This window comes from Amyelois transitella, chromosome 10, assembly GCF_032362555.1.
Source record: "Amyelois transitella isolate CPQ chromosome 10, ilAmyTran1.1, whole genome shotgun sequence".
NCBI lineage: Eukaryota > Metazoa > Arthropoda > Insecta > Lepidoptera > Pyralidae > Amyelois > Amyelois transitella.
In genome coordinates this window covers 3955740-3977575 of record NC_083513.1, presented here as the reverse complement: position 1 = coordinate 3977575, position 21836 = coordinate 3955740, and the positions used below count along the sequence as shown (strand labels likewise).

The following is a 21836-nucleotide window of genomic DNA, read 5'->3' as shown; positions in this document are numbered from 1 at the left end:
CAGTCCAGCTGTGACCCTTTTCCTTTGTAAAGTGGCACGATAACAGCCTTACACCAATCTTTTGGTACTCGGCCGCTTCTCCAACACAAATTGAAAAGGCAGTACAACTGACTAGCTACTACGCCTTTTCCTGCTTTAAGCATCTCGACCGACACTCTATCACACCCAGCAGCCTTTCCCGCTTTCATACTCTTAAGTGCTTCCACAATTTCGAACATTTCAATTTCGCCTTCCATCTCATTCTCTTTTTCTTCGCTATAGCAGAAATCTTTCTTATTTCCTTCCTTTTTTCAAATAAACTTTCAAAATAGTCCTTCCATATCTTTAGTACACATTCTTCTCCTTTCACAACGCTACCATCCTGGCATCTGATCCTAGTCAGCTCTCTGGTTATAGTATTTCCTCGGGCTGACCTTACGGATTTCCAGAATACTTTCAGATTTGACTGAAAGTCTTCTGATAGCCTTTTATCAAAATCCTCTTTATACTCTTCTTTCTTTCTAATCACAGCTTTCTTAACCAAATCTTTCATTTTCTTATATTCCTTACGTGCTTCATTCACATCTTCATCTATAACCTCTTGCATTCTTAAGTTAGCTTTTGCTGCTAACAAATCCAGCCATGCTTTCTTCTTTAATCGCACAAGTTCTTGCACATCTTTACTCATCCACGCATTTTTGTGATTTTTTCCTTTCCTTCTTCTACTTACACCACACACTTCAACAGCTACTTTCACAATTCTTTCTTTAAATTCCTTCCATCCATCTTCAATATCGCTCATTTCCTCTAAATCTTCAAATTCATCCTTCAGTCTATTAATATACTTCTTACCTACATCCATATCTTGCAAATTTTCTACTTTTACTCTTTCCAAAGCGCTGGTTTGCTCCCTTACCCTGTGCCGCCAGCGATTGAAGATACCCCTTATCCGGGATATCACCAGTAAATGGTCCGAGTCAATGCCAGCACCGCGATATGCACGGGTATCCAGCACTTTGTTCTTCAATCTTTCATCTACAATCACAAAGTCTATCATACTTTTTAAAATACCTTCCACTCTTGTGTAGGTGTGGATCTCTTTATGTTGAAACATTGAGTTCGACACAAAAAGATCCCACTCTAGACAAATTTCTAATACACTTCTTCCATTATCATTCACCTTTTCGTCACCAAACGCACCAAGCACCTTCTCATATCCATCACGCTTTACACCCACCCATCCATTAAAATCACCTAACATAATAATCTTCTCATTTGGCTTGGTAACTTTCAATACTTCTCTTACACTATTCCAGAACTCCTCGTTTTCGCTTTTTGCTGATGTTGTACCCCTCGAACCCACATCCCAAGGTGCATAAACACCTAGAACGAAGATCCGAGTGATTCCAACTTTCAGCCTAATCCATAGAAGACGAGGGCTGACACACTCATACTCATTCACGCACTCAGCCATTCGTGCAGAAAGAATTAGACCGACCCCTTGACAGCCTCGGCTGGTACTGGAAATTCCAGAACAACGCCGTGTAAGGGCCGTGCTGCGTCGCGTCGCATCCTTTCCGCTTCGTTTCATTCACGCACAACACATCCAAACGTCTTTCATCCATCATCTGGCATACTTCCTCAATCTTATCCTTCATTCCTCCTCTTACATTCATCGTCGCAAAGCGGCTTTCAGCAGACCGCATACCGCTCCCGCCGGGAACGAGACGTGATGGGGTGCGGACACCATCGCCGCCATTTAGGTGCTCTTTTAAAAAATTTGCATCCATGCGACCAGGCCAAGACTATTTTAAATATGCCAATGCACAAGCTACAGGGCATAACAGTTTGTGAGTGCATTTCTCAAATGTTATCATTAAGCAGAAGTCTAAAACAGAAACTTCGTTAAATTATCTAGGTCATAAAGTAAATCCCCGGCTCAAATCTATCGCTAACTTTGCTAAGGATGCGCACAGATGACAATAAAAGAATTATGACCAATCATATGGTTTTAAGCCATTTCATAATGTAACTAAAAATGTAAGCAAAAATCTAAATTCACCGTTTATTAATAATACCGATTAGACCTAAAAATATTTTCAGTTCCGGAGAACTGTACGAACTAACTGACGTCGTTCGAAAACATAGTTTGTTTTAAGACGTCGGCGCTAACAGGGCAATCCGCTCGGCCAACGTCACTATTTACAAATATTATGAAATAAACCCGATCGTAACACGTGTGATGAGTTTACCTTACTCTCTATCGATTTTGTTGATTTATTTTATTGTAAAGATTTTGGAAAACTACAGTGAAGTTAATTAATCTCTTTACGAATATCTTTAAGAAAAACTTATTTATGTTTTTAAACTTTTAAAGTGGTTTTTTTGTAAACGGTAGTGTACCTACAAATTGTTAGAGATCATTGAGAAAATCTCAGATAAAGAGTAGAAAATAAAAGGTTGTAAAGAAGGGTGTTCCAAAAGAAATGAGGTAAATACCCAGTATCCATACAGATGTTTTTATTTTGCCATAAAAAATAAGTGATGAATTTGTCTTTAAAATTAATTTAATAAAATACATACAAATACAAAAAGATCTAATAAACTATTTCTCCTTACCGTAAGTTGAAACAGAATTTGTTGCGCAAATCAACGGAATAGTTCGTATTACTGAAAGAGAACAGTTCCTAGTTTCTTAAATAATACCGTCATGTTTTCTCGTGAAGAGTAGCGCGCGTGTTCATCGCTGTCACTCAGTGCTCTCACACCAGGGATTAAACAAATCCACCTACTAAGATGAAAAGCTGGCTCAAAGTGGATGCGATCCGCAATTATTACTCTATTAATCTTTCTAGCAATAGATCGCTTTATAAGAGGAATGCTATATCGACTGCGCTAGTAAGTATTAGTAATTATTGCTTGGAAATCGGAGATTTGAATTTTCGGGCTCAACCATTAATAGTAATTTTTGCCTGGCACTGAACCAGTTTCCTTAATCATTATAATTGAATACTCAAACAATACATACCTATTTCGTTTTAAAAACAGTAGATTTACAACTAACAACCAATAATAAATACTTTAGCTAAACTCTAAGCATCTCATTTAATATTGATGTGCAATCTAATTTTAATCAAGATCCAAGATTAGACTACATAAACACTATAACCATACTTCTAGTCAGTTGCTGGTTATCCTGTTCACGTCAGAGTTAATATAGTAAAACAATCTCTAAACATAAACCATCTCTTTCCCCGCAGTTGGCTCATCAGTCGGCCAACAAATTAGTCGGTGTCACTACAATAATATACAATAAGGAGCGCAGTGCTTCGCAGGCCGTCGCATAAATCGTTCAACACTGCCGAGTAATGTTTTGTATGGAGATTTCTTTCGACGGCAACCTGCCTGCCGTGTAGTGGCCTTTATCTAGTCTTAAATTAATGTCTGAAATTGATATATACTTCTTTTTCTAGACGCCGACGCCGTTGCGTTCTCTCAATTGTTTTACCACTCTATTAACAATGTCGTTCAGCGACTACACATTGAGACCCACACGCTCGTGATCATAACTAAACAGCCTAGTAGGTATTATGATATCATGATCTATTCCCGGCCTATTGTAGCGTTCATTTACATCCACGCTAACCTCGAGGTCTTTATACTGTTCAACATATATTTCCTTTGTCTGTACTTTGCTGTACTTAATGCATTCATTATATTTCCTTAGCGGACTTCTTTGTAACGTCTTCCTTTTGTGTTAGTGCTCTTGTTACAGATTCACCGCAAGCGGTCTTTAAAACAACATGGTTTGGCTACACTATTACAACAAAGCACTCCTGGGGGTCGTATAAATCAAAGTCTGTGCGAAAATTAACAAATGTTGCGAAACGTTCGCGTGCATAGCCAAGGTCAGATGCATTGAATGCTCAAAAAAAAATACTATTGTCGAAAGAAAGTTTGAAAAAGCCTTTCTTTCGTGTGTCACAGTAATTAATGTACTAATGCGTCTTTGTGAGGGCGAGCCTATTATACTTTTACTCTCTTTTGGAGTGATAATGAGAGTTATTTCATGGCGAATTTTTTTTTTGGAAATTTGCATGGGTCGGACCCACCAGGCAGGTAGTGTCTGGTAATCGGTCGATTTGTCTTATTGTCGAGATGTCGTTTGTTTGTGCGCAGTGACCGCGACCGTGGTTGAGATAAAAGTAATAAATTACAAGAAACGGAAGGTGTTTGTAATGCTTGCCGCCAGAGGTGTGGCCGGCAACAATGATGCAGTTTCTCTTGGATTTGACCAGATATTAAAAACAACTTAGGATTGTTTCATGATAAATTGGAAACAAAAACTTATGTTTGCATGGGTTCGATGACCAGTACTTTTTAATGCATCAGTATAATTTCCAATGCATAAAGATTTATCTAGACATTATTATGTTGACGCTATAATTTAAAATGTACATTCATGGATCAAAATAATACGAGTTTATTTTGATCCATGAATGTACATTTTAAATACGCTGCATAATTGGGCTCAAATCTTAGCACCTAGCAATTTTTTTGTAAATCTTATACCATGTGACACACAAACTAAAATTTTTACATTGCAGAAGTTTGAGATGTAGGTAGATATCCAAATAAAATTATTTCTATCTAAATGTTAGGCGAAACAATAAAAATAAAAGCACTAATCAGTGCTTTTATTTTTATTTTAGCCGTTGTTTGGTTGGTCTTCAGATAAAAAACAATTCATCTTTTTCTCTTGGCAAAACTAAATACATCAGCGGGGTATCTTTTAGTTTGCATGACATCGAGCCCAATTCACATCATTGGTTACGTTTTCGAGGTATGACACTTACTAAAGAACACTCTTAAAATGATGGCAATAAATAAAATAAAAATTCGAAGTTCATTCAAACAAACTTTGTACGTATTGCCAAACAATCCCAGTTAAGTTATAAATAAAACCGCATAGGTCCGACCCGTCAGACGAGATTTAACAAAATTAATATTCAATTAGCTTTCCGCACATGATGCTGGGCGTATGTATTATTAAATTTTATTTATTGCATCATTTACTGACGATATTTTTTAAATTATTGCCGCTCTCACGGGTTTGGTGGCCGCTGTAATTGTGAACCGATCAATTTAGGCGCATCTTTTGGCCGGGCTGGCTGGCCCAGTCGTTAAGTTGCCTCTGTATCACATAGTCCTGGGTTTGATACCAGGCCTGGTAAATGGAAAATGAATTACTGATTGGCCTGGATTTCGGAAGTTTATCTTGTTTTGCAAATTGTTAAAAATTACACAAGTCTCCATTAGCGTCCAGAGAATTTAATACTATTTTGAGAAAATATTTTTTTATTTAGATAATAAAAATTCTTTATTATTGCTGTACATATCCATTTCGCTTATCGATCTATACCAAGTTCGAATACCGGTGCTCTTAAATTTCGCTTTCTCATAGTTTTAACTACTGTCAAAAATGTAATTTCCGTTGAAAGCAATAACATAAGATAAATAGCTTGAGTATTTGGCGATGACGGTATTTGAAGGTTAAAAATAATTAGAGTACGTATTAGAAATCCGCTTCATTCTGATAAGATTTATTTTGCCACCTTGAAACACTTACAAGCTTGACTTGTGTCTTTTCTGATTTACATAAGTCGTATTTAACTATGCAATGAATACAATAATAACAGTTTAATAAAGCCGCCTTTTGTACTTATTATGTTCTTATTAGCTTCTACCCGCAGATTCGTCTGCGTATATCTCGAACCTATATTCCTCGTTCTCATAAGAATTTGGAGATGGGCCTTCTAAATGCTTCAAACACATCTTAATATTATGAACACCAAATTTCACCTCCCTATGCCTGTTTGTTTTGTATGTTGTCTTTTGGTCACTCATTAACGAAAGATATAATATTAGTTGATTTATTAATTAGTTTTGAGCAATGCAAAATTTTGTACATAACAACAAAGCAAGTACAACTTGTTGATAAACTTCATAATGTTACAAGTACTTACATGTAATTTGTCCACGAATTGCGTATTACCTATACAGTTTCATAAATCAAACGCGTCCACACGGTTTCCTACTTCCTACCAGACACACCGGTTTTCCAAGATATCCACCAGATAGGTTATTAGTCTTGTAGATAAGCAATCTCAAGTTTACTATTGTCATGTGGTCGTACAGACAGCCTGTCATAAGCAATTTGAGTCAACATAGTATCTATGGATCGGGTACAGAGATTGTATCGTGATTTTGTGGAAAACATTAAAGGTATTTTAAAGATATACAAAATACCAGATATTGTCCGCAGCACCCACAGCGTTTAACTAAAATTTCCAATTTTTCGCATCAGATCTAGTTATGTAAGGAATAATTGTTCTAACAGTTACTCAATTAAGTTCTTATGGTTTCGTATATAAAATAATAGAATAATGTAGACTAAATTGTTGACTTTTTACTAAAAATGAAAAATTAATTCTCTATGAAGAGAGAAACCCGGGGTCTGCCTTTAACCACAACCCAGGACTCAATCAAATAAAAATTCTGTAAAATTGTGTATATAATATTAAACCATTACAATACAAATTACTACTTCTTTCTATCACGTATTACCATAATATTATAATACCATAATATATTATAACAGATGTTTGCCTTTACTGTCAAAGAAATGACTATTGCAAGTGGGGAGATATAATCTCTAGTTATCTCTGGGAAAGAGGTGTGATCACATTTATGTTGGCTAATTTTAGTTGTCAATTAACTAAAACATCAAAAGTCATACTTCGCCGAGTACAATACGGACCGTAACACAGTAATTACGAAGCGGATCAATAAATATCGGATCGGGAACATCTGAAATAGATCGCTTAGGCTTCAATAGGTTATCATTGAAACTCGTATTAGATTTTATTATAGTATGTTTACTGTAGTAGTAAGGATATACATGCAGTAACTGTAAGGTGATACAGGACGTCTCTTATGTTTGTTAAGATACGGTCTTCTAAATTTTTAGCGGAAAAAAAGTAATGGTTTTAGTACCAATGTTCATGACAGTTTTAAATGACATACCGGCATACAAAAAGTCTCGTCTCTATACCTTACCTTTCTTAAAATTTCAAGTATGAGTTATGTCATACGATTGAAAGGGAAGTGTTTCGAGTAATACCCTCAGTACTTATTTTACGTAGTACTTGGATTAACAGTAAGTAATTATACATTATAAAAAAGTCATGCTTTCAGATAAAATTATGTTTGATTTATTGACCAATAACAACAACTTTAATTACAAAGCTAAAACCCCCTGTAACAGTGTCCCTGATACTACTTCGTGATTGGTGCTCACGAACGCAAGAATCAACTCCTATCCTATTGGAAGTCACGAAACTGGAGTATTTAGCGTCGTGCGCGCACAATCAGCTGATCTTTATTCTACTGGAACGCCGCTCTAGCGTAAATTAGATCTATAGGTATAGTTCACACTGGTAAAGTATTGGGCACGACTGGCAAAGTATTTAACAATGTTAAAAATGCTGATTGGCATGCACTGGTCACTAGTCTATTTGACATTATGATTTAGAGAAGAAAACAAAAAAACATTTTAGACATTATGCTTGTAAAATAGGTACTTAGGTGGTTAAGTATAAATATGTGTAACATAGTACTCATTTATTAGTTAGGTAAAAACTTATAGAAGGATCTTCTGCACTGACGCCTTGGAAGCGGCAGTAAACTTAGTTTTTAAGTACCTAATTCATTTGACGTCAACCAAGTTGTTAAACCATACGACAATTATTAAGCGATTTAATAATATCCTATAATAATGAATAAAAAATTTTGAATTTTGAATTTTTGAATTTTGATATTTTTTTGTATAAAAAGCGAAATCTAGCATATATCGCAATACAGATTTTGCTTTATCAACATGTACATAAATGCAAGCATTGATCAGATCCATAGGAAAATATTAAATTTATTATCACTGTCAATACAACCAAATGGTGCTGTACTTAACATAGATCTCTTACAGGTAGATAATGAGATAGCAAATACACTGGCTCCAAGTACTAGCCTATTGTTTAATCCAGCTCTTTGCTCAATGTGTTCTTTAATCTGCCTTTAGAATCTGAGTACACTCACATGTATAGGCACTGGGCCAAGTTGTTAAGGCACTGACAACAGGCAACATAAGGACTGATGACATAAACTGGAACATGCGTGCGGTAGACATCATCGCCATGTTTCAACGACTCGAAGTATACAAGAAATGTATAATAGCAGCAGTACTGAATAACAAACATACCTACTGAGTATATGCTTGAAAACTGGAGCACATATTAATAGCAAATCTGGATCTACCTGTATAAAATAATCTTGAAGTTATTATTTAAAAAATTGATTAGTTTGACTTCATGATCGAGATAACCTTTTACATAGTTCAAAATAGAATACCAGTTCCAACAAAATATAAAGATTTACATTACATTACAGTAAATTAAAATCTTTTTTTTAATATTCTCTAAAATATATAAATAGACGATTTAAATTATTCGATCTGCAATGAAGTCTGTGTTTCTAAAAATGGAATTCGTATTTAACTCGCGCAAATTCCTAATTATTTCGGGACAAGATCCAGGGAGACGAACAGGTTGAGTAAATCAAAAGTTTCTTAAAGAGGCGCCGAGGGACGTGACACATTGCGATGATAAGAACGGAGATACAAAAGCATAAAAAACGAGTGGACAGATACATAAAATGTTAAAAATGGTAGCCGTAAGAGTTTACACCAGTAGATGCTTAAAATACCTTTTGCCTTATAAATGTCATTAAATATTTTTATGAATAAACAGGTAATAGGAATAAACATTGGTACAATTTAGTTCGATTTCCAATAATATCAAAAAGATGAACGAAAATAATACATATTTTAAAACATACAACAATAAAAAACATGTTCAAAATTTAAAAATTTTGAATATTTCTTTTCTTCTTCTACAGCTCTAGATATAACAAAAAAAATTAAAAAACATTTACAGTAAACTGCTTAATATAAGAGGTAGTACAAAGTATTTTAAAGCAATTTCCGTGGCCTGCTGATCTTTAAAGGGATTGCAAAACCTAGTTGCAAATATCTTACATTAAATCCATTACCAGTAGAAGCGGAAAAGCTGATTACGGCTGTATTATTTTATTTATAACTTAACATAAAATAGCACCTTTGCCGACTTCATCGTAGGTATCTTTAAAAAGTTATTTTTTCCACTTGCTTTTGCAATAGTCATTATTTTCAACAATTATTATTATTGAGTAAACATCAAGAGATTAATGGATAGTGATCTCCGATATATTCCGTATTCAAATAATACAAACATATTTATCCCTTACAGGGCAGACAGAGCTAATATTCTCCATGAAAATTTGAAAGAGGAATATTTCGATATTTACAAAAGCATTAAAGTAATAGCCAAATATGCCAATTTAAAAGCATTAATGACATCTAGTAACTATTTAATTGCAAATAATTCACTCTGTTCCAACAACTTTTCATTTCAAATGTGCCGTGGTGACATCCAATGACACTGTTTATCCACATCATTCGTAATTCATCAAAAATTTGATAGATATATTAGCCAATGAAAGAAGATAAATAGCAACACACCTCGACGATTAATGAACTCATTGTTAACACACAAGATGAAAGGATGACAAAAGTATGACATAATACACCAAATGTATTAAAATAAGTAAATTTATATCAGCACCTTGCTTTCTTGATGTTATCAATCCAGCCAAATCACATATCAACGTCAGACACCCTTGAATATATTCGCATAGTAATGGACAACATGCATTTCGTTTTGGACTCGCATCATTCACTTGCCGCTTGGCTCAAAAATATTCCATAGTAATCTGACCGCGGCTTGTTTGAGCGTATTTTACACTTGGTTTAGTTCTTTATTTTTCACCTACTTCTTTTCGATCAATATTCGCTCATTTTGGATACAAACCTCTTCATATTTTCCAAATTTGACCTAGTAGAATTTAGTATTTTGGTATTTTATTGGAAGTGGATTAATCTATGAAAGATTTTTTATCGGTAATTACACCACTCTGATTTTTTATTAATATTCTGATTTTTCCAGTTCTCATCTCTCTAGATCTTTCTTTATATTTTGTCACTTGTGTTTCAATTTCAATTCGTTTAATTACTGTTTCAGTAATGTTACCTTGAAAGTTTTCTTCATTCTATATAATACTGATTTAAATGTAAGCAAACTAAGGCAAATCTTTTACTTTTTGAAATAGTATTTTCATCAAGCGTTATGAGATCCAGTCTCGTTGCGCTGCAGGCGTTGCTTCCATTTTGAAGGCTGGACCATTTAACAAAATTGCTAGCTTCTCTGGTTACTGTCTCTTACTAGTAATTTTCTGAAGTAGTTCGCTGGCCACCCATCATATTATGTATATAAGAGTCACTCTATAAATATCATCGGCATTTTAGTGGGTATATATTGGATTCTATCAAAAACTACTTGGACTTAAGATGTTTTATCAATATGATTGAAAACCCGGTTTCCACAACAATCAAATAATAAGACATAATTATCTTCTTCTTGTAAGGCACCTACTTTTTCTTACTTTTTATATTATTGCCTAAACATAACATACATAAAATGGCGTAGCAAGCTGTAGAAGTTGATTTTAGAGGTGGGAATTAATTACGTATCATATATAGTCACCTAAACATACCCATCATATAGGTTTTGGTTTATGAATAGTAAGGGTTATATTTATCTAGAAGCGGCTTTACTTACATACTATTTTTATTTAGTACAACAGAAATATTTTACTATTTAAGTAAGTACATCACAATGTGTCAAAATCAGAAACTGTCTGGTTCACTATATTAAAATTCAAAAGGCTCATGATTAATGTGTCTGTGATGTGCGGAATATCTGGATGACCTGCTTAGGATGCACCAAGTGCCACGTAATAAGCAGATGTTATACATTCAGGTTCTTCAGACGCCATGGCAACGGTTTTATTATTCTGTTACTTAATTGTACTAACACTGAAAAACTATTAATTTTAATGTACAAAATAGAAGCTAAACCCACTCTTGATTGAGAATCCATTCTCATCTGATTAGATACTTAAACTACCCTCTGTTCTTGGAAGTAAGTCAAAATCGATAATACGAATGAACAAAATCATCGAATGCACTAGCCGTAGTCAGTTTCTAAGACGAATTTGTGATAGATAGGAAAACTGTTAAAATTATACCAAATCCTAAATATTTTGACATAAATAGTGCAGCTAGAAAACTTTTTATGAATCGGAATTCACAACAAGCTTTCTCGTTTCATGGAACTGATTTTACTAGTGTTGAAATTTGTGTAGATATAATGAAAACTATTATGGTCTTAAACTGTCAAATCAGAATTTTACAATTTAAGTATTTTGCAGCTTACTACGGAATGTACATTAGTTTGAATACTAACCGATGCTCTTACGGTAAGGGAAAACATCATGAGGAAACCTGCACATACAAGCAACTGGATGTGTAACTATGATCGATTCAATACGGGTTAGATTCCCCTAAAGGAAAAGAAAAGGTTGCGGAGGTCAGACGGGAGTCGCTTTGTGTAAAAACCTGACTCACCCAATCCAGAATCAATGGTCAAAGGCAGGCAAACCCCAGGCTCTTCTCCAGAGAAGTGGAGATGCAACCTGGACTAAAGCCAGGAGGAAGAAGCAGCTTACTGCGGCATGGATGCCAAAATTTGTATAGGGAGCAACGATGACATCAGTTATAGTAGTAATGTTCCTTACATTTTTAAAATTTTTCGAATACAACCCGTTAAATAATCTGTTTAATTTTATAAGCTCAAAATTCAAATATTATATTCTTACACTCAATATTTTGCTAACATGTCCTTGTTTTATCGCCATAAAACAATTAAACACCCAGCCTACATAGAGATATAAAAAACATATGTGACACTTTTATTGCATGTATTCTGTTTTCATCTAGATATCATTAGTCATGTTTCCTTTGATGTTTTATCGGTGAACATTTTTATGCTGGCATATCCGAAGCCGACCGTTATTAAGTATGAATGCTGATAGAAAGATATAAATGTGTGATCGACGAAAATATTCCAAACAGATTTCCATTGCCCCCTTCTTTATTTTAAACGTAACGTTATACATTAATCATATCTCAAAATTACACTTCATAATTATAAGTAGCCCATAAATTTTAATTAATGACTGTATTTTTCTACTTTATTGATGTAAAATGGTCGATTTTTCATTGTTACGTGTCTGAATGGTCGTTTTGGCCTTTATTTTGTCACACATGGTGTGGGTAAAATAATGAGGGTAACTGTTCTTGAAAATGAATTCCTTAAAAGCAGAGTATCACATACATATATATACATAAAATAACACCTTTTTCCCGGAGGGGTAGGCTCATAAGCAGAACATCACTAAGACGGTATTTAAATAAAACCTCAAAAACAGGAACTGAAACAAGTTAAGTGACAAAGATAATAGGACAAAATATTCCATTGCAAGTGTTGAGCTTCCTGCTGCTTAAGTAACTACCTGCAATTCTGAATTATTTAGGTATAGAAAGAATAAATGTTTGAAGAAATCTGAATTATTTAAAGAGATCTGTTTCCAGACACTACCTATTTTAGATTTCAAATTTTTTAGACTCATCCATAGGTAATGCGATGTCATTCGTTTAAAATTCGACCATGCAATATGTCTAGACTCAGGCTCAATGAATATCAATGGCCTGTGACCTAGAATTACTTACTTATATTAACTGTTGTTAGACAGTTGCTGTCAAGCAGATAGCCGACCGTATTTTTTATGTTCTTAACTAAAATTTTGAAACCTTTATACGAAATTTTGACCACATAGACATTTTCTTTAAATGCGTTAGTAATACGTATTCCTAGTTGCACCCTCCGCTACTATTCTTCGGACACTGGGATCCGCTTTCCGAAATTTCTCTTTCGGATTTGTCCGATCTGCGGAATTGAACACGAGTTGCAAGACTATTTGCATGCATCATCACCACTACACTACAGCACCACTATACTATTAGTAAGACCATTATTACTCTAACGATAAAAAAAACCGTCACAAGCTGAAGAATCTTCAGTCATTGTTGTTACCTCAAATTTGATGCAAACTATACCTAACCAAAACTGTGATGCAATTCTTTTATATAAATGCAGTTAAACAATTAGTTTAACTGATTTTTAAACTATCTGATGAACGATTCATGATACCAAAAATAAATTGAGAATGCATTTAGTTAGTAACAACCACTTATTAGCAGAATAAATTACACAGGAGATGGAAATACATCAGAGAAATCGTAATCAGAAACGGTTAAGTATTTATTACCGATTCCGAAGCGTGACTGCGTTTATGCCAAATTATCAGTTGGATCTTTTAAAGAAGTATTAAAGGGTAAATTGTGTTACCTACTTTTTTTGCAGTTTATTATATGTTGACATTTTATGATACATACGTTCATAATAAATAAATATAATTTGTTTAGTTATATGATTAGTTACTAACGGAGAAGAGAACCGCGTCCATAAACCAAATCATAGAAACTAAACCTGTGGCAGGATTAATAGAGTACCCCTTTATAAGAAAGAGTCATAAGTGAATGATAAAAGTGAGTGATTTCAACGAGAAAAATAACGATACTCCAGCAAGCTATACATACATGCAGGTATAAGATGACAATAATAATCTATAAAAAATTTTGTTTTCAAACATTTGATATTATTATTGATGTCTTTGAGAGACATCTGTATCCTTTACACTTGCTCGTTTTATCTTGACTTTATGATTACTCATCATTTCAACCTTAGGGCATTTAAATTAGAAATACTAGGTGACTATTTAATCAACATCACCATATTATTCGTGAATTCACATTGAAATTCAAATGTACTTGTATTGCGTCCATTCGTTTCTGTACAAGGATTATGTTAAAATAATGCTGTCAGCCTGTTGTTTGTGCATCAAGCTGTCAATATAACGTTTCAATCGCGTAGGGTTTTTGCTGCGGCTTCACTTGTTGTCCTTTAGTTCGTGCAACATCGAATATTTATATCCTTTTAAACATCTTTATTGACGCGCGATTGACATCTCGGACGGAATAAGGGAAAGTATCAGACGCTTCCACTGAATTTATTAGTTTCTTCTTTAATGTCAAACGCACAGTCTCAATCATTCCAAATGTTAATTCCGGTACTTTTTTGTGTAACTAAATGTTTATTATGCCAGCAGGTTGAAGTACATTTTTTATTTTATTGTGATTCTCGTTCATTAGTGGCGGGAGCTGCTTAAAGAAATGTAATGAATGACACAGTTTAATTTGGTAGACACAGTCGAGGCAGGCCTCGTATCGATCACGAAATTACTGGCGTGCGTCCAAACCGGACCAAGTGGTGGGCCGCGCCGTCGACACGGCGTGACAGGTGTGGCATGCAACCCATGACTTCAGAATCAGAGCTGCCATACCACCGGCCAAGGAGAATACAGATTCTCCTTGCCTTCGGCAATGCCACTGTCACTGTACTTCGTTCATTTGTGTGTACAGCTATTGAAATCATGACACAAGTTGGAACTTACCTACTTGTCTTACTAGGTTTTCGTATATCAATGCATATATACTTTATTACATTAGATATATGTATATTTGTTGCTGTCTGCTTAACTAACATGTTTAATTGTTATTTACCTTCAGGTTGTCAAATTTAATGAACCACAGAGTTTTGTGAACATGCTGTACAGTTTGACTTGACATTAACATTTCATAAACAAACAGGAACTAACCAGTGCCAAAGTAATCGTTAGAGGAGATGTCATAATGTGGCGAGTAGCACGATATAAATTAAGAAAAATGGGACAGCTCGTGTATAAATCAAAGTTTATCGTTGTGTAGCATCCACGTTCCTTTATAGATTTTTCGTTATGAATCGACCGTGTTGCCGCGAGCGTACATCACAATCGGGCAAGCGTGGCAGCCGAGCGATCGAGCCAACAATTCATTGGCGCTCAGATAAACATTTAGGTCTAGCGATTAGAATTATATGTTTTACTTTTGCAGATTGAACTCAGGATTCACTTTAAATTTTCCAGGTACAGTCAATGCCAACGGCGAGACGAAACGTCAGAGAACATCTTATACCCGATATCAAACGCTCGAACTAGAGAAAGAGTTCCACTTCAACCGGTACCTGACGCGGAGGAGACGAATTGAGATCGCGCATGCGCTCTGCCTAACCGAACGTCAAATCAAGATCTGGTTCCAGAACCGACGCATGAAATGGAAGAAAGAACATAAGATGGCTTCGATGAACATAGTCCCGTACCATATGAATCCGTATGGCCACCCCTACCAGTTTGATCTTCACCCGAGCCAGTTCGCGCACCTCTCCGCATAGGATCAGTGGAATTTTTCGAACAGCGGATAACTGATTTATTAAACTAGACAGTCGTCCATAATGTGGGGTTGTATGTATGTTGACTGCTTGAGGCAGTCAGGGTACAGCAACCAGACTGGATCAGTTATTCGCTGTTCGAAAAATTTCTCTAGTGTAGTTAATTTTGTTAAAATTGTTATTGTGGCGTTACATATGACGATAGAGACGATGGTAATGTGCGTCAAAATTGCAGTGAAATCAGTGATGAAAACAAAGTGTTAAGACAAAATTTCCAACATCATCCGATCAATTGATTTTGAACTTAGTTATTGTGACATCTTCTTCGCATAATATTACTTAATCTATGGGTCTATTAATAATCTTCTACTGTTATGTGACAGAAATCTCTGACATGAAATCAATGTATAATAATTTTACCGTCTTGTTTTGACGTATTTGCATTATACGGTAATTGATAAATTAATTGCAAGTAGAAAGAATTTTACCTAGTCAATAAGTTGTAATTCGATTTGCATAATAATCCTAAAATTGTAAGAAAAAACTAAATACTGAATAGTGTACATTGTGATGGCTAGATTGTAAGGTAGAAGTGTGTTTTAGATACATGCAGCTCAACATTCATAAAGATGATACACATAGATGATATAAAAATAAAAGATGGCCGTCACAAGGGAGACAAATTCGGAAATGTACAGGGATAAAGTAAATTTGGTAAATCCAAAAACAACTATGTATTACAAAATTGTAACAAAATTGTATAATGGTCATGTCATAATTATACCTTTTATGAATATAAATACGTTAATAATTTAAGGGAGGGCTTGTAAAAGCGCTGTGAACTAAATTAGAAGAAGTAAGCTCAGTATCTATAAATTTGTGAATAGGTAGATATTCCTTCTCATTAATGTAAATAACTTGTCGTTTGTAGTTACAATAAAAATTTAATATATTTCAGTAAACTTCCCGAAGAACTGTTTTATGTTCCTGCCCTTAGTTGTAAATATCAAAGTATAATATTTATCGGTACGAAGTTAATACAGATTATGTAATGTAATATTTTTAAGATATCTCTAGAGTTTTTTAAAGTTTCGACAAAAGATACCAATTTTAATATTACATGTGGCTCTACCAGCATACTTTAAATCTTTAATGTTGTAAAATGTACTTAAAATATACTTAGTGGTTAAATTTCTTTAATTTTCTTCCCATACTACGCGGTTGTTTCTACAATAATTATACGAGCGGATTCGAAAACCGTCTCCAGTTTTTATGTTACTCGTATCACTTTTTTATTAGAATTGTCGTGGTCAACTGTGATATTTTGTTAAATTTTTATTCTTAAGTGGAACAGCGCGATTTGAGTTTCTTTAATTCCGTCTGAAGTATGTTTGTAATGCTTTTGTTTACACGAATGGTTCATTTGTTGCTTTATTTATTGTTTGTAAATATTAGGTACTCGTCACTTAGAATAAATTAACATGATGATGTTCAAATTCTCGATAAATTCTTAAATTTGCGTTGAATTTTGCTTTTAATATAAATTTTACTGTGCAATAGGACATGGCCTATTATTTTTCTATCACTCTCTTTTCTTTCATTTGTAAAATATTTTTAGTTACGTTATTTCTTTTTAACTAAATATAAAATATGTTTATCGTTCATTCCAATTTAAATGAGGACTCTAGGAAAGTAGAAACTTGATCATTTAAATTATTGTATTGTATTAATAAATTGTATTAAATTTGAAAATTGGTGAAGATGATAAAATAAATTATGATGATAAAATGTGTTTTATTAATGCATTGTATCAATAGAAAACTATTTATATCTTTTACACCTATTGCCCTTTATTTTTAACTAGCTTATAAGCTAAGGTTAACATGAGAATTTTCAAAAAGACTTACTTTCTATGCGAAAATTTATTTGTTAATAATATATCTATAAGGAAAATTTTCAATCCATAATAATATATAGTGAAAAAAATAGTATTTTTATTTGTAGCTAATATATTGAAAGACATCTAAAGCGATTTTTATGAAATTGGGTAGAGAGAAAACATAATTTTAAGAAGTAATATAAGCTTTGTTTATTTTTAAAAATACTGATAGGCACGAAGCTTCAGCCTTAAGTCGGATGTTCTAAAATTCGTCTTAAAGACAAACTTGTTTTCATATTTAGTATTCAAATACGTAGGTGTGTACATTTCATGAGTTTGCGCCAAAGTTCATGAGAGATTATATCTGTGACTAAAGCCTTCCCACGGCAAAACAATCCATTATTTAAAGGTGATAGTCAGCCTGTCATTTTATCATACAGTCACCTTTAGAAGAATACAAATTGCGCTTCAGATATGCATAAGTTGGTATCGAATTCATCATTTTGGATTTTTGGTCTAAATTACTAAAAACTAAATCGATTTTATACCTTATTTTATATATTATATTATATATATTTATTATCCATATTCATATATGGATAATAAATATATAAAATAAGGTATGATGAATATGAATTCATCTTATTTCAGACGCTTATCTTAGCAGCGTCTTCCATGGGACAAAACCCGAGTGAGATAATTTACACAATCTAAGAGTAGGTAAGTCAGTCAATTACACAAAGCAACTCATATTTTATCTCCGTGATCCTATCAATGGTCACCCTAACCTAACCGAAAATATACTTGTTGCACTCTAGTACAACAAAATCTAAATTTCATGTTGACTGGTGGAGATCCCATTCAGTGCCTTTGTACTGTTCTACCGTTTTATATTTGTACTGTGCTCCTTTATTAAACAATAAGGCATTTACGTACTTACAAAATATTATGGGAAAATATTGATAAAAAATCAAAAGATTTCGCTCCAGCCCTTGAGTTGCCTGTGCTAAAATTAAGCTATGATTAATGATGTATGATATAGAGACCAAACGAAACTGAACCAGGTTCACAGTCACAGCTGAGCTTATGTCCACTTTTGCTAAACTTTTCAGTCAAATCCATATCGCGGTAACTCGACAGCTTGATCAGACGACCGAATTGGAACCTCAAACCGCTGTCAAACATAAGCGGTTCGCGCGAAGCAACTATTGTTGAACCAATACACAACCTTAGTGAAATTTAAGTGTTTCATTATCCCAAATAAGGTTTGATCTCAGTGGAAAATACACTGTTTACTAACAAGAAATATTATCGGAAAATATTGATGACGAAATCAAAAGATCTCGCTGCAGCCGTCGAGACGCCTCTGCTAGCATAGAGCTATGATTAATGATGAGTGACATAGCGACCAAACCTGGGGGAGTACGTGTAACAAAAGAGTGTCGAAGGTTGCCTTAGTTTGTAGGTCGCACAGGCTGGACCGATAAATCATTGCGATTCGCTTTTACGTCGGTCTGATGTTTGATGGAAATGCGGGGGAAATCGATGCTGAATTAAAATGTAGGGAAGTAAGTTTGTGAATAGAAATAATGGCTTATGCAGTATTTTTTTTAATGTTAGACTGATTTATTCATTAATTTACCAATTCATATAGGTACGTATGAGAAATCATAAAGGAATTATAAGCACAAGATACAATAGTAATATGGCTTGAAATCGTTTTTAAATTTACTTATATTTTGAAATGATTTAAAAGAGAGAGAGTAAAACTATTTCACAAATTCAAACGAAAAATTTACTTCGGATCTTACTAACGCTTAACCTGTAGGTTGACAGCCGATTGTAAGTTCACTTTCAGTTGGATAGAACTTGTTGATGACTTTCAGTTCAATGAATTGAGATTCAGATAGTGGTCAGAATAGAAGAAGGTAAGAATTAGATATTGGTAACTTATCGCCTTAAAGAAGATTCCAAGTTTATTAGGCTTTCTCTCCATTGGCTTTTATAATATATACGAGTGGAGAAGCAGCTGGCATTAATAACCTTACAAAACTAAACAGTGATTGCAAGTATCCTTACCATCTGAACTCCAGCATACCAGCGATTGGTATCAGGCTTGTCGCGTAACAATGACTAATATTATTAATGTCCATCTGTCTGACTGTCCGTCCGATTGTGGACGATGTTCCTTGCATTAAGGCGTGTACTGGAACCATTATTCATTGCACGCTGTGCAAAGAATATACAGTTTTGACAATTGTGATAAGATAAAGTGTAGTTTTTGAGCAATTGTGTCGTGTGGTTATCGTGATAGGCGATGATTTTGTAAATTAATTATATTAGCACCCAAATATATGCAGTGCATTACAATACCTTTACATTTTATAATTGTTAAGGCAGGTATGGACACGATAAATAAGATTAAAACTATCGTATGTTTTAAGTTAGCCAACTGACAGTGAACAAAATGATATTTAATAAAAGTCGGTACAAATAAATAAAGTTTCAGAGATTATAAATAAACTTTATTGAAGTTCTTTTACCTATTGGCGTTAGTGCCAGTTACCTCCTCCTCTGGAAAGAGTTCCTGGAGAGGAGCCCCTGGTGCGCCTTTGACCATTTAAATAAGTAAACTTATTACCAAATCACAAAACCGACTCACTTGTTAAAAATTAACCCATTTAAGTTATCCTAAATTATAATGAAGTTCCCGATTAATTATGGTTAGGTACAGAGGATCAGATAGATGACACACTGTCAAAAACTGGCTTCCTTGTTAAATTTCCTAAATAAATATCGAACTCGAGCTCTGGAGAATGACCGCGGTAAGTATTCTGACCCACAAATAATGATAATGAATTTAAACCAGCAACCAACCGTAATTAAGTCAGAATTAAAAAAACACAAAAAATTATAATTTCTAAATATTTATATAATTGCATAAACATTTATTCATAAGATTGATTCGTTAAGTTGGCTGAAAAGAAAGATACATTCATTGAGTTAGCAGATGCTATTACCAATAACAATTTCATAGCCGAGACATAGGCAAGTCAAGTTTTATAAATTAACCAATCTTGTGATGATTTCTTGAACTATGTCGTCGCATAAATCGTTGGTTGGTAAAATGAAAAGCATTTTAGTTACTCTCATGAAAAGCATGTTCTATGCAACGCCATCTATTGTAAAGCACAGTTACTATTAGTTAACTGCTGCCTTCAGTAGAACCTTAAATTCTGTTGTATGCTTGTTATATTCCAATAAGAATTTATTCCATTTCGCAAATATTTTCTTAGAAGAAAAAAATGCTTTTAATTTTTCTCATATAATAATACTTAGTTAAAAACAATAATTAGTAGTTATTAATACTAATATATGGCTTTTGCTAAAATTCCTTTTCATGAGGCTTTGTTATGGTTTCCATAGAAGTAAATTAATACAGCCTCTACACGAAAGATGGCGTTAGGTTGACGGCGGTAAAACAGCTCCCTGTAATGACAGAAGCTCTATTGGACACTTTAGTGAGCTTTCAGAAAGCTCTGCAGTCTGATACTAGTATGTGCCCTGCAATTCACAACTTTTTCTTGAGAAAAAGTCTGTTTATAGTGAATTTTCGCGCATTTTTGGCCTGGTAAGTTTTTACTAACAATGTTTTTTATCTATTTTAATATTAAGATTAGGAAGTTGAATTATAAATCTAGAGATTGAGTATTTTACACCCTCCTTCCCTTTGCAGTAGTGAAACTTCTAAGGGTAAATCGAACCGTGCTAAATAAAGATGATGCCCTTTTCCTTTGTTTCGTTGTACCGAGCTATTCTCTTTAAAATGGTCGTATCAATCAGTGCATTTTGTGCAACTTACTGCATATTTGGCTGCATAATATGTCTGTCATTTGAGTGGTGACTAGATACGCTGTACTGTAAATTAGAACAACAAATTTATAATTTTTTGTGACACTTTGATGTATTAATTTAGTTTAAATTATGTGGTAGGTACTGTAATCTGTCTTATTTCGTTATCTATAATTAAGAGTTATAAGGAGCCAAAGATGCGTCATATACAGGGATGCGGCCATATGCGTTATGTTCAAATGTTCGAAATCGTTTATGCAATTATTATTGTTATTTATATATTTTAATTTTTCATTGATCCTAAAATACGTAATTTGACATAAATTTGCACCATTATCATAAGGTATATATTGAACAAGGGCTTAAAGAAAAAAAAAAACAGAAAAAAATAATCCTATTAACATTGAACATAATCTCGTTAACTCGAAAGAAAGTTTCCAAGAAACCGATCTGTTATAATCCCGCAACTAGGTAGCCGCCGCCGTTGCGTTAAAAATTCGACATAAAAACTGTTAGGACGAAATTTATACCTGGCCGGCATGAATGGCGATATTTTTGTTTAAATTTTGAACAAGAAAAAGAATAAAAATGGCCGCCACAAAGGCACCTTTGGTGCGCCTGCGCTGAAT

The 21836-nt window shown here is 34.0% G+C and overlaps 1 protein-coding gene across 1 annotated transcript in view; it reads left to right on the top strand.

Annotated features, from left to right (window-relative positions):
• Nucleotides 1–15817, top strand: part of LOC106137719 (homeotic protein Sex combs reduced) — a 39409-nt gene extending 23592 nt beyond the window's left edge. The window contains exon 2 of the mRNA XM_013338623.2: nt 15175–15817. Within this exon, the coding sequence (XP_013194077.1) occupies nt 15175–15479 (305 nt within the window). The 3' untranslated portion in view covers nt 15480–15817. The remainder of the gene's footprint in view (nt 1–15174) is intronic.
• Nucleotides 15818–21836: the final 6019 nt, after the last annotated feature.